The following is a 19,711-nucleotide window of genomic DNA, read 5'->3' as shown; positions in this document are numbered from 1 at the left end:
AAAATAAACGTGAAAAGCTTTCTATTGCCAAGATCACATAATTACTTCTTTATTATAGACAACCGATTTCGACAGATTTTGCTGTCATCTTCTGGACTTCAAAACTTTTTGTTACAAAATGTGTTCATTTTGGATTGAAACCTCATGCCAAATTGTCATGTTAGTGAATAAAATGTAGCATATTGTACAAAGGTTTGTCAGAAGTAAAATATTCACCATTGACAACCAAAAAGCACCTGATGCACATGCTTATATCTGTATATTTAATGCTCAGAAATGAGGGCTAAGTACTAAGAAGCACAATATTCAGTAGAATGCACATTAGCACATCATTCAACTTGACTTGTTCCACTCATTGATCATCAATATAGCGAAACGCGTCTGATGAGAATTATTATTACTATTATTATTATTATTATTATTATTATGTAGTATTCTGCCTAGTGGCAGGTCTGTGTCTCCGTACGGAGAATTTCTGATGCCAGTGTTCCCTGTCTTCAGCTTCTTCCTTCAGTCTGCTGTATCTCTTTCCATCTTTCATATCATGCAAAAGTTGAATTCTTCTTCTTCCTCGTCCTACCGATCCTTTAATTTTCCTTCGATGACTTCGTGTATGAGCCCTCCGTCTTTAAGTATGTGTCCGATTCAGTTGGCCTTCCTCTGAAGAATTGTATTCATAATGTCTCTCTTCTCTCCTACTCTACTCAGTACATCGTTATTCGTCATCCGATCGGTCATCCACTTGGTCTTCTCCCTTCTCCTCCAGCCCCACATTTCAAAACTTTCAAGGTATTTTTTGTCCTCTTTCCTCACGGCCCACTTCTCTGCTCCGTACAGTGCAATGCTCCAGATGAAGCACTTTACCAGTTTTTTCCTTAATTCCAAGCTTAATTTGCTGCTCAGCAGATTCCTCTTTTTACTGAATGCAGTTTTGGCCATAGCGATTCTTGCTCGAATTTCACTCGTTCATTGGGCATCCATTGTCACCAAATTTCCCAAGTGCTTGAACTGTTTCACATCCTCCAGTTCTCGACTGTCAACGGTTATCCTGATGAGGAACACTTATTTTCTTGTAGTTGTAACGACGGAACAAAAATCCTCACAGAAACAAAAAATAGTCGGTCAAAATTTCTTTTCCAGGACAGTCAGTTCTACAAGCGACAAGTAACATTGTAACAATCAAAAACAATTAAATAATTAAAAAAAGTATCCATCAGTGCCGAATGCAGCTAAAAGAGGTAAGCGTTGTGCAACGTTACATCATTTAAATCTAGCTGCAACTTCCGACTTTCTTCTAAATATTACTATTTCTTTTATCGTCCAAGAAATTAACAGACGAACTGATCCAGTAAAACAAGATAAAGGCTGAATTCATATAGTTATAAAACATCTTTTGAATATAGCCAGCCGGCCGCGGTGGCCGTGCGGTTCTAGGCGCTCTGGTCCGGCGCCGCGCTGCTGCTAAGGTCGCAGGTTCGAATCCTGCCTCGGGCATGGGTGTGTGTGATGTCCTTAGGTTAGTTAGGTTTAAGTAGTTCTAAGTTCTAGGCTACTAATGACCACAGCAGTTGAGTCCCATAGTGCTCAGAGCCATTTTTGAATATAGCCATTTTGGGTATTTTGCCGATACATTATGAAACATTAAAACAAAAGTACAGCCAACGTCTTTGCAGCAGTCTATTCGGCCTGAAGATGATCGCCGCAAAGACGGTCGAAACGTTGGTTGTGTAGTTGTTTTAGTGTTTTATCAGTAAACCGCCGATTCAACAACTGGAACTCTCATGTATAAAACAGCTTCAAACGTCTTATTATAAATGATTTAACGTGTTAAATATTTAACTTAATCATGTATGAGAGAAAAAGTTTAGGAGAGGTTTGAAGTTATTCTTAAAGTTTGCGGGAAGTCGCTAAGTGCTCTTGTTCTCAAATACTGGATGAATAAAAGAAGGGTATCTGCGAGCCGTCATTTACGCCGCCTCATGGTAAACACAAAGTTTCTATTTGTAATACTGGTCTTGACGGGTTAAGCTTCTAATACAAGATTATACCTCTTAATGAGTTCATTATTACAGCATTTTAACTTTTTTAAATTCTTTATAATCCCACGAAACATCTAAAATTTAGTTTTTGTTGCCTCTGGAAGTCGTTAGATAGGCAACCTGCAGCTGGTAAAGTCGCTTAGTAGTATAGATAGTGACACGTCGAAATACGCAAAATGATTTGATTAAAACTGACACAGGCCGTTGAAAACTAAGATCTTGATCTGTCTACTTTATTATGCAGGTGGTATCGAGATTAAATGGTATCCCTGTACTTTTTGACACACTGACAAAATTAGAATGTTTTTCATTGTCTTCTATTTGAAGCGCTTGCTTCAGAAAAGCAACTAGTTCGAAATTTATAAATTTCCCTTTTTTAACGATTATGGTTGTGAGTGAATCAATGAAAATGGTTCTTCTATTTCAAAATAGCGTGAGATGATCATTTTAGCTGAAAATCCACGTAATGTTACGTGGAGCATGAATATCGCTGGTTTGATGATGGACACTTTTAGACTGAGAAAAGCTGTACAATCTTTGGAACATCCATCAGTGAAAGCCTAAATATCTGTACTGCCAATAAATAACCGCAAAAAGGAAACTTGTTTGCACGACAACAAGGCTCTGGCAACGGCGTTAATTTTCCATTTACTGCAGATAGGTAACTCGTCCGTAATATGTTGGTGGAGGTGCGGGATGGTTAAGAGAAAGCTGAAGAAAGAGAAAGATACTATACAATGAATGACGGTTGATCTCACAAAACATTCCCTACCTAACGATAACAAGTTTTCCATTGTTCAAGTGATTTGAATTATTTTATCGACTAAAGTTCCTGATGGCCTACTTTCTATAAAAGAACCTGCCTGGGCGATGACTCATATGGTGAAGTTGTTCCTAGACACATGAAAAGGGTTCTCGCTTTTCAGAATACCGTTAGATGACCATTTCAGCTGAAAATCCGCGTTGTGTTACGTGCAACATGAATATTGCTGACTTGACTACGGACTCTGACTCGGAAAAGCTATACGACCTTTGGAACGCCCTTCAATGAAAGCCTACGTGTCTGTATGGCCTTAAATAACAACAAAATGATTGACATCAGGAACCATTGGTACAACAGTTGTAAAGCGTCGTAGCTATGGTGGGAAACTACCAGTGCTCCAAGCCTTAATAGAAAGCACTGATGCTGAAATCGTTATAGGCATTGAAAGCTGGCTAAAGCCGGAGATAAGTTCAGCCGAAACTTTTGCGAAGAACCTAACGGTATTCCGAAAGGATAGGCTAGACACAGTGGTGGTAGCGTGTTTGTTGCTATTAGAAGCAGTTTATCTTATCGTGAAATTGAAGGAGATAGTTCCTGCGAGTCAGTATGGGAAGAGGTCATTCTTGACAACCGGAATAAAATAATAATTGGATCCTTTTACCGACCTCCCAATTTAGATAATACACTTTGTGAAAGCCCAGATCACGAAAGAAACAGATTGCCCGATCGCTCGGTCTAGCAGGCAACCCTTGTCAGGGAACGGCCACCAGGCGGCAACAGCGTTGCACCCTTACTTTTGGAATCAACCACTAGATGGCACTCCGTTTTGTGAAATATGTGGCAACATCGGCCGAACGCGTGCAGCTTTCCACTATATGGCGTCTGTGAAGTACAGCTGTTTCTGACATACCAGTAGTAGTGGATCGAGTCGTCATGCCGAGGACCTGCGAGTATATCAACTGTGGAAGGAGTAGACGAACAAATCCTGAATTAAAAATGTTCAGATTTCCCATCAAAGATAAAGAAAGGCTACGCGAGTGGATTTTAAATTCAGGTAAATCAATAAATTAGTTACAAGTAAGAATTAATGAAGAGCCCTAAGCATTCGATCCTATATACATTTTGTCGATCTTATATTCTGATATAACGTGGCAGCCCTTCCTGTACAAGAATCATATCATATAATTTTTAAATGAAATCTTTGCTGCGATTTGGACTTTTTTAAATGTTCAAAGACAAGTGTAGTATAACGGTCTCAAAACTGAAAATTATAAAAAAATATGTAGTTTATTCATATTGTATTTAAGTATCAAATAAAGATTCTCCGTTAGGCTGCACAAATAATTTTCGTTGCCTTTCCTTGATCACTCTACCACGTTTAACTAGAAAGAAGTAATGTGTTAAATCTGAGCAAAACAGTACTGCATGTGACAATAGTAGATGTGCTGACTGCAAAGTTAAGATGTTTACCATCACAGAATTTTTTTTTTACTCACGATATTTAAAGTTTCACAATATTTATTTTTTTCGAAGATATCGTTGTTAAGTGCGTACATGAAATTATATTCGTTTACAACTAACAGCAAGCAAATGCAAAATGTGGTTATACTTAAAAACGCTTACATAAATACTTAGAAAGGAAGAAAAATCTGTTTCTTAAACTTACTTACAGTCTCAATGTGAAAAATATCTTGTAGTTATAACTCACCTAATCCCTATACATACTTTATGCAAAATAAATAATTATGTCAGTAATGTCAGGACACGAAACCCACTGCTCAGTGCAATATTTGTCAGTAAATTAACGGATTATATTTCAAAGACGTTGAGGTTTTGAAAACTTTCTAGTGTTAATCTGCACGTGGAGATCTTTTTTACCAACATAATCCGTATCAGAAGAGCTGTATAACAAAGAGGAAATAGACGGCATGGAAGGCGAGTGTAAAACCTATGCGACTGCAATACAGTCTGCATTTAAACAGTAACTCGCGAGAAATATTTGTGTGTTACTTTTCATTTATTTAATTTCGCATATGATTGTGAGAAGTACCCCTATAGTAGAAATAAACCTGGTTTTTAGAATTACAGGAGCTAATCTACATTCTTCGATTGAAAACTCGGGAAAAACCATAGCCGATCATGGTCTACAGTCAGCTGTGTGACGAATGCATTTCGCGCGCAACGCTCTAGCCGAACACAAATCAGCGTCATTCCCGTCACCGAAGATACAGCGTTGCCAATTCCGCGACATGCACAGGTCAGCTAGCATTGTAGCGTCGCCTGAGACATCTGTTGACCGACGGGAAAACTATTTTTACGGTTGCCTGTTCCGCCGTAAGGACGGTCAATCTGTTTCTTACATGATCTGGGGTGAATGGTTCAAAGAAAAATTTAATGTAATCTGAAACATGTACCCGACTCATACAATTATAATTGGTGGTGATTTTGATTTACCCTCGATATATTGGCTAAAATAGATGTTTAAATTCGGAGTTACGCATAAAACATCATCCAAAATTATGCTAAAAGCATTGTCTGAGAATTATTTCGAGCAGTTAGTTCAAGAGCCCACAGGAATAGTAAACGGTTGTGAAAACACATGTGATCTCTTAGCAACAAATAATCCAGAACTACACTCCTGGAAATGGAAAAAAGAACACATTGACACCGGTGTGTCAGACCCACCATACTTGCTCCGGACACTGCGAGAGGGCTGTACAACCAATGATCACACGCACGGCACAGCGGACACACCAGGAACCGCGGTGTTGGCCGTCGAATGGCGCTAGCTGCGCAGCATTTGTGCACCGCCGCCGTCAGTGTCAGCCAGTTTGCCGTGGCATACGGAGCTCCATCGCAGTCTTTAACACTGGTAGCATGCCGCGACAGCGTGGACGTGAACCGTATGTGCAGTTGACGGACTTTGAGCGAGGGCGTATAGTGGGCATGCGGGAGGCCGGGTGGACGTACCGCCGAATTGCTCAACACGTGGGGCGTGAGGTCTCCACAGTACATCGATGTTGTCGCCAGTGGTCGGCGGAAGATGCACGTGCCCGTCGACCTGGGACCGGACCGCAGCGACGCACGGATGCACGCCAAGACCGTAGGATCCTACGCAGTGCCGTAGGGGACCGCACCGCCACTTCCCAGCAAATTAGGGACACTGTTGCTCCTGGGGTATCGGCGAGGACCATTCGCAACCGTCTCCATGAAGCTGGGCTACGGTCCCGCACACCGTTAGGCCGTCTTCCGCTCACGCCCCAACATCGTGCAGCCCGCCTCCAGTGGTGTCGCGACAGGCGTGAATGGAGGGGCGAATGGAGACGTGTCGTCTTCAGCGATGAGAGTCGCTTCTGCCTTGGTGCCAATGATGGTCGTATGCGTGTTTGGCGCCGTGCAGGTGAGCGCCACAATCAGGACTGCATACGACCGAGGCACACAGGGCCAACACCCGGCATCATGGTGTGGGGAGCGATCTCCTACACTGGCCGTACACCACTGGTGATCGTCGAGGGGACACTGAATAGTGCACGGTACATCCAAACCGTCATCGAACCCATCGTTCTACCATTCCTAGACCGGCAAGGGAACTTGCTGTTCCAACAGGACAGTGCACGTCCGCATGTATCCCGTGCCACCAAACGTGCTCTAGAAGGTGTAAGTCAACTACCCTGGCCAGCAAGATCTCCGGATCTGTCCCCCATTGAGCATGTTTGGGACTGGATGAAGCGTCGTCTCACGCGGTCTGCACGTCCAGCACGAACGCTGGTCCAACTGAGGCGCCAGGTGGAAATGGCATGGCAAGCCGTTCCACAGGACTACATCCAGCATCTCTACGATCGTCTCCATGGGAGAATAGCAGCCTGCATTGCTGCGAAAGGTGGATATACACTGTACTAGTGCCGACATTGTGCATGCTCTGTTGCCTGTGTCTATGTGCCTGTGGTTCGGTCAGTGTGATCATGTGATGTATCTGACCCCAGGAATGTGTCAATAAAGTTTCCCCTTCCTGGGACAATGAATTCACGGTGTTCTTATTTCAATTTCCAGGAGTGTAATAACAAGCATCAAAACGGATACAGGGATTAGTGAACACAGGGTTGTCGTAACGAGACTGAATATTGTAACCCCCAAATCCGCCAAATATAAATGAAAAATGTACCTATTCAAAAAAGCAGATAAAAGTTAGCTTGTCGCCTTCCTGAGGGACAACCACCACTCCTTCCAAATTAACAATGTAAGTGTAGACTAGATGTGGCTTGAATTCAAAGAAATAGTATCGGTATAAATTGAAATATTTATACCAAATGAATTAACAAACGACGGAGCTGATCTTCCTTGGTACACAAAACGGGCCAGAACACTTGCGTGGTGTCTGTTTGTTCTAAGTCGTGTCTCCCTACCACTTTCGCGCAACGACGCTCTGAGCATGTTTTTTAGGGAATTGACTAGTTTGAACTTGGGACCTGTTGCTGGTAAGGAGACGCCAGACCACACATGACATGTAGAGTTCAGAAGAGTTCAGTGAGACTAGCGATGATATAATCAAATACTTACTGATTTCAGCGTCAGCTCCACTGCACTCCCTGTAAAAGAATCTTAATTCTAACTAAATTTAGTGGAAGGGGTTCAAGGCTTTCCTATTTTTAGTTAGCTGGTAAAATAACGTCGAGAAAGTAGTTAAGTTTACCATTGGAATTTTTATTCTGCTCACCAAACATTGTTTATAAATTGCTCAATTGATAAAAGGAAATATTTTAATACAGGATGATAAAAACCAGCTGCGTTCAACAAAAATGTGAACGAATATTCCCTGAATGGGTTTCCAAGTTCTATAATGGATCGAAGGATGACCTATGCCATATCACATCTATAATCTAGGTTTAAATTAAGTTTCATAAAAGAGAAAACTATCAAAATGGTCTACAGTGACCCTCAATTATCTTTAAATACTTATTTAACTTGTCGTAAATTATAGTGGCTGATGTGGCTTCTCAATAATTATATAACAGAAAAATCATCGCGTTTCAGATTTTAACTTCTAATAGCAAATGTGAATACCACGAAGTTTAATTGACGATCGACACTAGTATTACGTAAAAAGGGGGTTGTATCAGATGAGACTTCTGCAGTTCTGAGGGAAGCCTTATGTGCTCTTATGCGGCATCGCCTGTGTTCATTACCTTGTCGGTGGTTAGGCAGCGTCATTGGGCGGCGGGAGGCGCAGCTCCACACATCTCACCATCTCTGAAGCAGCTGTCTCTAACTTCTCCTTACTACAATTTACCGAAGTTGGTTTAAGAAAAGCTATCTGGCTGTGTTTTCAACTGACCAATCAGGGTCTCAATGTTAACCTTAAGCTCCGCCTACAAAAATTCTGTCTATCCAATGAGAAACGTTATACTTTTCGTGGTGGGGCAATGTTTTTAATGTTTGCAACGTAACAGAGACGCATATAGTCTCACGCTAAAACTTTCAGCTGTTGTGGCCCTTTTAGTGTAATCGTAAGATCTATACTGTTCTTCTGGAGGGCTCTATCTTTTAACATGGGCTGGGGGGTGGTCTTGGCGGTCGGCTGGCCGTCCCTTATCATAGGGCCTCCTAGCCTACACGACTCTGCTCTCGGCTTCTGTTCTCGTTTCTCCCCTCGGAACTGCGTCTGTTTCACGGTGGGAAGGTATGACATGCATTTCGGCGTTCTTGTGTTAGTCTGTGGTATTCCATTTGCTCACTCGTTGATCGTATTACTTTGGTTAATTTAATTTCAGGATTTATTCGACGCTATGTGACATACTGCCGGATTTGCTATCATGTCAGGGTTTTCATGGAAGGTGTTGGATTTGCCTGACACCTTACACACTCTTGCAGAAACAACGAAAAAAATATGCCAAACTTAAACGGACACAAAACCTTCAAGGTTGCCGATCTTTCACGGAAGTTCGAAATTAAGTGAGGACTTCAATGCGAGATGCTTATAACAGTTTCCACAACGAAACTTTGACTCGAAACCTGGTAGAAAATCCAGAGAGATTCTGGTCGTATGTGGAGTATGCTAGTGGCAAGACACAATCAATGCCTTCTATGCGCGACAGCAATAGAAATACTATCGACGACAGTGATGCCAAAGCAGAGTTACTAAAAACAGCCTTCCGAAATTCCTTCACCAAAGAAAACGAAGTAAATATTCCATAATTCGAATAAAGAACAGCTGCATACATGAGTAACGTAGAAACAGATATCCGGAGTAGCGAAGCAACTTAAATCACTTAACAAAAGCAAGTCTTCCGGTCCAGACCGTACACCAGTTAGGTTCCTTCCACGGTATGCTGATACAACCGTTCGCTCGACGAAAGATCCGTACCCAAATATTGGAAAGTTTCACAGGACACACCAACATTCAAGAAAGGTATGAGGAGTAATCCATTAAATTAGAGAACCATATCATTAACGTCGATAAGCGGCAGGATTTTGGAACATGTATTGTATTCGAAAACTATGCATTACCTCGAAGTGAACGGTCTATTGACACACAGTCACTTACCTCACAAATATCTCCGTTACTCGAACTACTGCAATACAGCGAGCGCCAATACTGACAGCTAAATAAAAGATTCTAACTACTAAAGGCACTAACGACTGATAGGCATAGTTAGCAAATGAAACATTTTGATAAAGAACAATGTATTTACCTTAATAGTGTTCAAAAGTCATCAATATATATATATATATATATATATATATATCAGTTCATGATATACAGTATTACAAATTTACTCTTTCTGATGGACACAAGTCCAGATCGTCCACTCACAAAACTCCGCCATCTCAGTCCCCACATCCACCACTGCTGGTGGGTCACCTCCAACTGCGCAAAGCTAAGCGCTGTTCACATCCAACTGCCCAACATCCAACAATGCCAACCAGCCACAGACTGCACACAGCACAGCCAGTGATTTTCATACAGAGCGCTACATGGCGTTACCAATATAAAAACCTAAACAGCCTACTTACAATATCTTGTGTCGTTACTGGTGAGGACAAAGTGGTGGTAAGTTCCTATGGAACCAAAATGCTGAGGTCGTCGGTCCCTAGACTTACACACTGCTTAATCTAACTTTAACTAACTTACGCTAAGGACAACACACACACACACACCCATGCCCGATGGAGAACTCGAACCTCCGGCGGGGGAGTCGCGCGAACCGTGGGAAGGCGCCCAAAGACCGCACGGCTACCCCGCGCGGCATGTGGGCACAAATGGCGTCTTTGTGCTATTCGTCCTGGGAGAGTCGCTATTGTTTTTACAAAGTTGGTGTTGAGGAATAAAGCGACGCATCTGGACAGTGCCGTTGTGACGCGCCCGCTCCGCTCATCGCCTGTCTCGGCGTGTGTTGCAGAGAACACGGGGCAGGTGTTCGGCGTGCCGCTGAGCCAGTGCGTGGAGAACGAGCGCGTGAGCAGGCTGGCGCTGAGGGGCAGCCGCAGCGGGGACCTGCGCCAGCAGTCGCGGCACGGCAGCCGCTCCTCCTTCAGCAGCCTCATAGAGGGCGCCAGGCCCGAGGAGGTGAGTAGCGCTGGCGGCGGCGAGATCGGCGGGAGAGGTGTGCGAGTCTTCCTGTCTGCCGCTTACAGGGTAGCACTCATTTCACAAGACTTCGTGCAAACGTGATGTCATTTTGACCTCACATGCTGTATCCGGCGCCCACGAGAAATACGGGCCCTGCAACGAACTTCTGACGTCACACGAGTCGCCTTGGCCGTCACACTTCGCGAACGCTCGGCTCCGTGCAGGGCCTACCGGAAAAGAATAAGTAATTTGAAAGGGGCCCACTAAAGACCTTAACTTCGTTGTTTGCTATTGAGAGCTTGCGTGCATTTAAACATGCAGCCAAGAATTACGAGGATAATCCCAAAAGTAAGGTCTCCTATTTTTTTATAAGTACATAACCTGTTTATTTCTACAGTGGTTTACATCAGTTCACAGCTTGAACATTTAGCTATGTTTCGACATAATCACCATTTCTGTCGGTCTAAGGTGCTGCAGTCATGGACTGTGCGGCTGATCCTGGGGGAGGTTCGAGTCTTCCCTCGGGCATGGTTGTGTGTGTTTGTCCTTAGCATAATTTAGGTTAAGAAGTTTTAATATTTTTGTAGGATCTGAAATTTAAAAACCTCTCTCACACCGGCCTGATTTAGCTTCACTGATCAGGATAGTAAAAAACATGCGTATATTATGGGAATTTTCATTCACAAAGCAGGCTTATCACATTCACACAGTTCAATACTATTCTATCCTGATTAAATTGAGTTTAACTTAAGTTTCATAAGGCAGTGAAGCAATTTCGAAGTCCCGGTGCGACGAAAATTGTCAGTCGATCTCCTGAATACATTTGTAATAATTATTAACTTTCGTAGATCACATGGGGAAGACCGGAGATCTGCTGGTAAGACCGTGTTAGCCCATTTATTGAAAGTAAAAACTGGATATCTTGAGCGTACAAAACGGCAGATTCGTCCAGTGTAAATCAGACGTTCCCCACTGATCCTGTGCAACACAGCGTAGTAAGAGGACACTGTCAATAATAATCAGTTAAATAATACGCGAACACACTTACTTTAGTTTAGTTCATGTATTAAATTCCTTCTCATACAGAATCTCATCAAGATGGCGACTAGCTCAACAATACATACTTACACTTCTTCGTTCTTTCACGGCTAATCGGCAAGATCTGAATCATTCTTTTCATAAGAGAAAACATAGATAGCAAAGAAGCTATTCCATGGAGTAAACGCACGCTCCAAGGAATAATAGGGCTTCAAACTACTTTGCATTGATAATCATCGCATATTAAAGTTTAGGAATCGGTAAGATAATAAGAGATATTTCGAGATATGTACTGAGTTACATAATTTATAAAATTTCTGAAAATATTGCGGAGAGACCGATGCAAGAGACATTACAAAGTGTGAAAGCTTAGCGACTGATGACTTTAGCAGTTAAGTCTCATAAGAGTTCACACACATTTGAACATTCTTGAACCATTTCTGTCGATGCATTTTTGTAGACGCTAAGGCAGTTTTTGAATGCCCATGTCGTACCAGCTCGCCGCCATGCTGTTTAGAAAATTATGAACCTCTTCTTTCACCTCGTGGTCGCAGCTGAATCGCTGGAACCACAATTAGCGCTGACAGGTACTGTGAGACTCTGAAAAAACTCAAACGGACAATTCAGAGCTGGAGAAGAGGAATGTTGAGCAAGGGCGTACACATTCTCCATGACAGCGATCGCCCACACATCGCTCGGCAAACCATTGCTCTCCTGCAACAGTTTCGATGGAACATAATCACCCACCACAATCACCTGATTTGGCGCCCAGTGACTATCACCCGTTCCCTACGTTAAAAGAACATCTGGGTGGAAAGCGATTCAGCTCCGACGACAAGGTGAAAGAAGAGGTTCATAACTTTCTGAACAGTATGGCGGCGAGCTGGTATGACATGGGCATACAAAAACTGCCACAACGTCTACAAAAATGCATCGACAGAAAAGGTGATTATGTCGAAAAATAGTTAAATGTTCAAGCTGTAAACTGATGTAAACCATTGTAGAAATAATCAGGTCTATGTACTTATAAAAAAATAGGAGACCTTACTTTTGGGATTACCCTCATATTAAACTCGTCTGAAATAGTTACTCGCTCCCCACCAGAGATGGCTGCTGGCACTCGTAAGAGCTGTAGTGTCACATACTGTGACGTACGTACCACGGCTTGTCTTGCTCGTGGGCCTCACTGTACCGAAGATCGAAAGAGTTGTCTATCGACTTTCGTGATCGTACGGTTCACAACACATAAGGTGAACATGACATTCAAAACAATAACATTCGTTTGAATTGCAAACACTGGGGGTATCGCTTTTTTCTTTGCTGCAGGGCACGTAAATCTCGAAGTTTCGTTGTTTATAAATGTGTTAACTTGTGCTTTGTGGGGAATGAGCTGTGGATAAGGGAGAGATACAAGTTTGCAAGAATTAATTCCGAAACACACTGAAACAGTTGTACTAACTACTTTTCCTAATTTTTCAGGATCAACAACGAATGTGAGACGACTTGCTGATTTACAAGCAAAAAAAAAAAAAAAAAAAAAAAAGTTGAAGCCAGTGGAACTTAACATATATTCAACACTGTTCATTAAAATGTCTCAACAGTGTAACTTTACTTTTGGAAACTCTGATAACTAGTTTCAGTAGCTGGTCTGTAATTAAAAAGGGTGGATAGCCATTCTAATACATGAATTAAACCAGCAGCTCATATAACTTAGCGATAAGTTCTATGAAGAATGTTGTTTCAGAACAGTAACGCGTCGGTATTGATACAATTTGTTGTAATAAATTGACGAAAAATGTCATATTGGCGGTTAAAGATGTACTTTAATCGAAGACATTCTTGTTTGGTAAAGAAGTGTTCTAAAAGAGCCAGCTCGTAAATTTTTTCTTATAGTTTATACATGGTTAGGTTAAGTTACGTTTCAATTATTTCCAAATTTTTCAGTCTTTTCTATGCTTTTGATTCTGAGTAGTAGTTTGTTTTATCACATCAGCAACATGTTTTGAATATTTACAAGCATTTGTGTGTTTCGTGCTTAACTTGTAAATTATTGACAGAGAGAGCACTCTTATGTGTATATAAAACTAAACCAAACTCCGCCCGAACAGGCCACTGAGGTCCAACGGTACCGACCGGCCACCGTGTCATCCTCAGCCCACAGTCGTCACTGAAGGCGCATATGGAGGGACATGTGGTCAGCACACCGCTCTCCCGGTCGTATGTCAGTTTACGAGACCGGAGCCGCTACTTCTCAATGAAGTAGCTCCTCAGTTTGCCTCACAAAGGCTGAGTGCATCCTGATTGCCAACAGCGTTCGGCAGACCAGCCCATTTTGGGGATTCTTCACAAATTTAACTATGTATGCACATAATTCATCCAGCCCGCGAATCGTGGATCTCGACGATTTTTGTCTGTTCTTCTACACTTAAGTGATCCACCTGACGGTGTGTAGTGGAGGACACTTCTGGTGCCGCTATCTGATCGTCCTTTCCCAACCCAGCCCGACAGCTCTTAACATCGGTGATCTGACTGGTACCAGAGTTATTACTGCGGCAAGGCCGTTGGCCTCTGTGTGTATATAACATCAAATATTACAGAACTTAGTTCTATTAAATTAATAAGGAAGTCTCAGAATATTTCAGAAATGTGAAGGGGAAAAAACAGGAAACGGCTAGACGCGTACACGCCACTTTACGCTTCATAACTCTACACACACTGCTACACTACAATGACCTGACGGAATCTGTCTTTATGCTTTAACTTAGATCACACGGAAGCTTTAACTGCTGATATGTCATTATGTGACATTTATTTATACAAATCTTACCAAGAACGACCTGTTGTTTATAAATCTTCGATACCCGTTGCCTTGAAACGCCATACCTTCTTAACACGCAAATTATAATACGGAAACTTTCAACTACGAAATCGAGTATAGAGACTCCCAAACACCCCACATCGAACACTAACGAAAGTCGATGCCAGTTCTTGCTCTCTTCGATACTTAACGTGACGTCAAAATACAGTCACATGTGCATGAAATATGACATGAGAGTTCCCCCTTCTTACCACAAGAAGACTTTGCCTCCGCACGCGATTGAAAACGCATGCCGTTCTCACAGAAATATTTCACCGAAGTAGCGCCATAAAGAACCAACCGTTAACGGAAAGACGTGTATCGCTAAAATGGTTTATGTGGCAGCGTCGCCACCTACATGGCTCGCACGTGTACAACACTAGTGTTCTCGCTGCTACTTCGCTGCGATGTTACAGTTTTTCAGAGGTCGGCGAGCGGATGATGCAGCAAATATGCCTTTTGATAAGATACGATTTTTGTCGATTTCTGCAGCTTGAGATCTCGAGCGAACCGCGACGTCGTGGCAACCAAGTAAAACAGCCGGAGAGGATGTGTAATTTACTTGTCCAGTACTTTTGCTGCACCCAATTTTCGGCTGGCACGACCTACTGCGTAAATAGATACAAAAATATTTTGTGTAAATAAAAAAGTATTCAAAATAAGCCTTCGATGGCCAACTGACAATATTACGAGAGTCTAGTCGTCACGCCTATAGTCACCTATACCTTTTTCGTCTATGGGTTATTAATAATTTTATAAAGGCCAAATAAAATCTTTATTGCAGATCATACTAAAACCAATGTACAACAGCTACCACACACAATAAGATAATACATTTTATTTTTGCTTCACACTTTTAAAAAGGTTATGCAATTTGTAATTTAAATACTACAAAGATTAAGTTAATTTGTTGTGTGCAATACTTTTTAAACAATATACACGGCCTTGAAAAACTTAAGGACGAGATAGAAAAAGTAACGTATTAACTACAGGGTGGAAAATAATGAAAGTGCGGTAGCATGTTGTCAGAACTCTTCCACTATTTCACAGAAAGCTGGACGTCACATGGTGTGAGGTCAGGTGGCTATAGCTCCAAATAGGGCTGGCCGTGCAACACGAGGCAGTTGTAGGAACGGGAAAAGGCAATGTATGTCAGTCAGTGAGCACTTCCGGTGCACTGAGGTAGTGTTCTTCTATGCAATACGGCCCCGAAGATATGTGCACGACTTCTCACCCGGAAGAATCATCGGGAAACTGGAATGAGGAAAAAGTGCGACGAGTGTAGACCAGGACTTTGGTATTGCTCACAGCGTCCTCACCACAGGCACTGCTGCCTGAAGGAGAGTAGGTGTTCCGCCACGGTCGACTACAGATGATCGCTGCATTGTGCAACAGGTAAAAGAGACCCACGTCAAACAGAGGGTGTAATTGCAACCACATTTAATAAGGCAGCAAGGCGCGCAACCCGACGCTACGGCGACTGTGCGGTGTGGTCTCTTTGCCCGACGACAGTACGTCGTGTTTCGTTGACACCCGCCCATCAGCGCCACCGATTGCGATGGTGCCAAGAGCAGAGGAACTGCACCAGCGACGAAAGAAGTCGCGTGCTCTTCTCGGATGAGAGCAGATTCAGTCCGAGAAGTGATTCGGGATGTACTCTCGTATGACGAGAGGTGAGAACACGCAGTGCACCCAGGAACATTGTCGAACATAATCGCTTTGGTGGTCTAGATGTTATGGGTCCGGACTTCATTTTTATGGATAATGGTGCTCGACCGCATCGAACTGCGAAGGTGAGGGAACACTTGAAACGAGAGGACATTCGACGAGTGGACTACCCTCCCCGTTCTCCCGACATAAATCGCGTCGATCACGTGTGGAATCCGTTGGGGAGATTTTCTGCAGCACCTCCACATGGACCAGCGACCATCCAGAAGTTGTAAACCGCACTGACAAAATTCAGCAGGGGCCTTGTATGAAGATGGCTATATTAACAAAACAAGGTCTGGAATAAACTCTGGTCCAAAAACTAAGTACCAGATCAAACTTAGGAAATTCTTCAGACATTCAACTTTCTGATAATTGCTCCTCAATAACAATTCATAGTAATGAACTTATCTGCTCCAGAACTTAAAACACAGTTCAAATTCCGCAAATCAGGTTGTCTAATATGTCCAGCACAATACTCAAATACTCAGCTGTGTAGACAGCCAGGGCTACGAAATTTCCTAAAGCGTCAACGACATCCTTAAAAGCGCTTGCATATTTGAAAACAACTAGTGTGTTAAGAACAATAAGGAGATTATTTACAGCATAAAACCTATTCCCATTACATCCTAATTTGCATGACTGGGTATAATTATTCTTCACAGAAACATTCCAGTTGCTGAAATAGTCAATATAAAAAAACAACCGCAAGAGATGTACCCAACAACAACAAATCCGCGGTTTATTGAGCTGATACTTGTTTTTAATTATGTCTCCTTCAATAACAGAATGAACATACAGAAGGATGGACTAGCAATGGTAAGCAGTATCGTAGGATTATTCGCTGACATCATCATCAGTGATCTTGAAAGATTTTTTAAGCAACACCAACCTAGAGGACAAAATTAGCCACTGCAAAACACGCGTAGATGCACGTTGTTGGTATTCGACAGGACAGCACAAGATATAGGAAATACAGTCTCGAAATCAGTCAAATGAACTAGTGAGGACAATCACAAACAGCCATTAACGTTTTAGGTCTGTTTGTAACGACAATAAGAAAGAAACTTTTTCTCAAATTTACGGAAAACCCACACCAACAGATTCAATCAACAGCAAATCTTGTGAACCTTAGCAGCACATTATGGCAGCCTTTAGATCAATGACGTAACGCCTAACCAACATCCCCACAGCCCGTCTGAAAAGAACCAAAGCTCAACATTATACAGCTGAGATGGAAAAATTATTACCTTAATTATGTACTCCTTTAGCAGATTCATGGATACCTTCAGACACAGAAAAGTGTTTTATAAGATTTTAGATGTGTGTGTGTGTGTGTGTGTGTGTGTGTGTGTGTGTGTTTGGCGAGTTGTGACGCTCAGATGCAGCAAAGTAAATGTAGTCTTGCTGGATTTTTTTTTTTTTTTTAGCCTGTAAGTTTTTGTGAAATATTAAAATTTATAGTTACATCACATGTGTCTGGTTTCTGGCTTAAAGGCTGGTTTCCTGTTATATCAAGATGCTTCCAGATCCATGAACTGTCATGAGTTCGGCAAACAGGACACAAACGAACACCTCGTCCTACGAGAGCGATCTTATGAGCACACGGCGGGGCGCGGGACCACGCGAATATCCGAGCGATCCAATGCGAAGCGGTGTAACGTGGTTTCTCTGTCTTATGTGTGTAACGCATCTGCTTAATTCCACTGTCCGCATGCTCACCCATTCCCCACAGTACACTCATTGCGGACAGACGGAAGAGATTTTTAATGGAAAACCCGTCCGTATCTTAAGTTCTGAATACTGAAGGCGTGAAAGTAACATTACATATCTGTAAAGACATATCGTGGAGAATTTCACTATTTGTATGTATAATTTAATTGTCAACCCTTTCTAGTCAAGCAGACGTTCGAAAGTTACCCATAACGTTTTACTATATCATGGACGCTATAATTTCTGCAATTTAAGAACAGAAGTAAGTCGCTGGAAGTTTGTGTTGAAGAACACTTGATGGTGACTTTAAAGTAAGACAACAAGTACATAATAAATCAGTTCTTTTATTACTTTGTAACCGTAACGATACACAGTTTTACATACCTTAAAGATTAGTAACATCTGAATAATCAAGATGTGACACTTGAAACTATTTACTTTCGACAGCTCCTTTAATAACAACGTCTGTATCTGCGTTCTAGCTGCAGTACATATTTTGAAAGCTATAGCTTTACTACACAACATACGTTATCTCGAATCAATAAATGAGGCTGAAGTTACATTTTTCCAGGATATGTACCGAAATATATTAAAAACACCAGAAGACGATTTACACAGGAGATACAGTGATTCATCGTGAGCGGCTGTGCAAGTAAGAGAAAATTTTAAGTTGTACACTCCTGGAAATGGAAAAAAGAACACATTGACACCGGTGTGTCAGACCCACCATACTTGCTCCGGACACTGCGAGAGGGCTGTACAAGCAATGATCACACGCACGGCACAGCGGACACACCAGGAACCGCGGTGTTGGCCGTCGAATGGCGCTAGCTGCGCAGCATTTGTGCACCGCCGCCGTCAGTGTCAGCCAGTTTGCCGTGGCATACGGAGCTCCATCGCAGTCTTCAACACTGGTAGCATGCCGCGACAGCGTGGACGTGAACCGTATGTGCAGTTGACGGACTTTGAGCGAGGGCGTATAGTGGGCATGCGGCAGGCCGGGTGGACGTACCGCCGAATTGCTCAACACGTGGGGCGTGAGGTCTCCACAGTACATCGATGTTGTCGCCAGTGGTCGGTGGAAGGTGCACGTGCCCGTCGACCTGGGACCGGACCGCAGCGACGCACGGATGCACGCCAAGACCGTAGGATCCGACGCAGTGCCGTAGGGGACCGCACCGCCACTTCCCAGCAAATTAGGGACACTGTTGCTCCTGGGGTATCGGCGAGGACCATTCGCAACCGTCTCCATGAAGCTGGGCTACGGTCCCGCATACCGTTACGCCGTCTTCCGTTCACGCCCCAACATCGTGCAGCCCGCCTCCAGTGGTGTCGCGACAGGCGTGAATGGAAGGACGAATGGAGCCGTGTCGTCTTCAGCGATGAGAGTCGCTTCTGCCTTGGTGCCAATGATGGTCGTATGCGTGTTTGGCGCCGTGCAGGTGAGCGCCACAATCAGGACTGCATACGACCGAGGCACACAGGGCCAACACCCGGCATCATGGTGTGGGGAGCGATCTCCTACACTGGCCGTACACCACTGGTGATCGTCGAGGGGACACTGAATAGTGCACGGTACATCCAAACCGTCACCGAACCCATCGTTCTACCATTCCTAGACCGGCAAGGGAACTTGCTGTTCCAACAGGACAATGCACGTCCGCATGTATCCCGTGCCACCCAACGTGCTCTATAAGGTGTAAGTCAACTACCCTGGCCAGCAAGATCTCCGGATCTGTCCCCCATTGAGCATGTTTGGGACTGGATGAAGCGTCGTCTCACGCGGTCTGCACGTCCAGCACGAACGCTGGTCCAACTGAGGCGCCAGGTGGAAATGGCATGGCAAGCCGTTCCACAGGACTACATCCAGCATCTCTACGATCGTCTCCATGGGAGAATAGCAGCCTGCATTGCTGCGAAAGGTGGATATACACTGTACTAGTGCCGACATTGTGCATGCTCTGTTGCCTGTGTCTATGTGCCTGTGGTTCTGTCAGTGTGATCATGTGATGTATCTGACCCCAGGA

General features: G+C 43.2%; 1 protein-coding gene across 1 annotated transcript in view; it reads left to right on the top strand.

Annotated features, from left to right (window-relative positions):
* LOC126253126 (rho GTPase-activating protein 6) overlaps positions 1 to 19,711 on the top strand; it is a 1,197,809-nt gene that overhangs the window by 1,015,292 nt on the left and 162,806 nt on the right. Inside the window, exon 6 of the mRNA XM_049954255.1 lies at positions 10,200 to 10,366. Within this exon, the coding sequence (XP_049810212.1) occupies positions 10,200 to 10,366 (167 nt within the window). The remainder of the gene's footprint in view (positions 1 to 10,199; positions 10,367 to 19,711) is intronic.

Source organism: Schistocerca nitens, chromosome 4 (genome assembly GCF_023898315.1).
Source record: "Schistocerca nitens isolate TAMUIC-IGC-003100 chromosome 4, iqSchNite1.1, whole genome shotgun sequence".
NCBI lineage: Eukaryota > Metazoa > Arthropoda > Insecta > Orthoptera > Acrididae > Schistocerca > Schistocerca nitens.
Note: the sequence above shows the minus strand (reverse complement) of the source record. Positions and strands in the feature narration are given on the sequence as shown.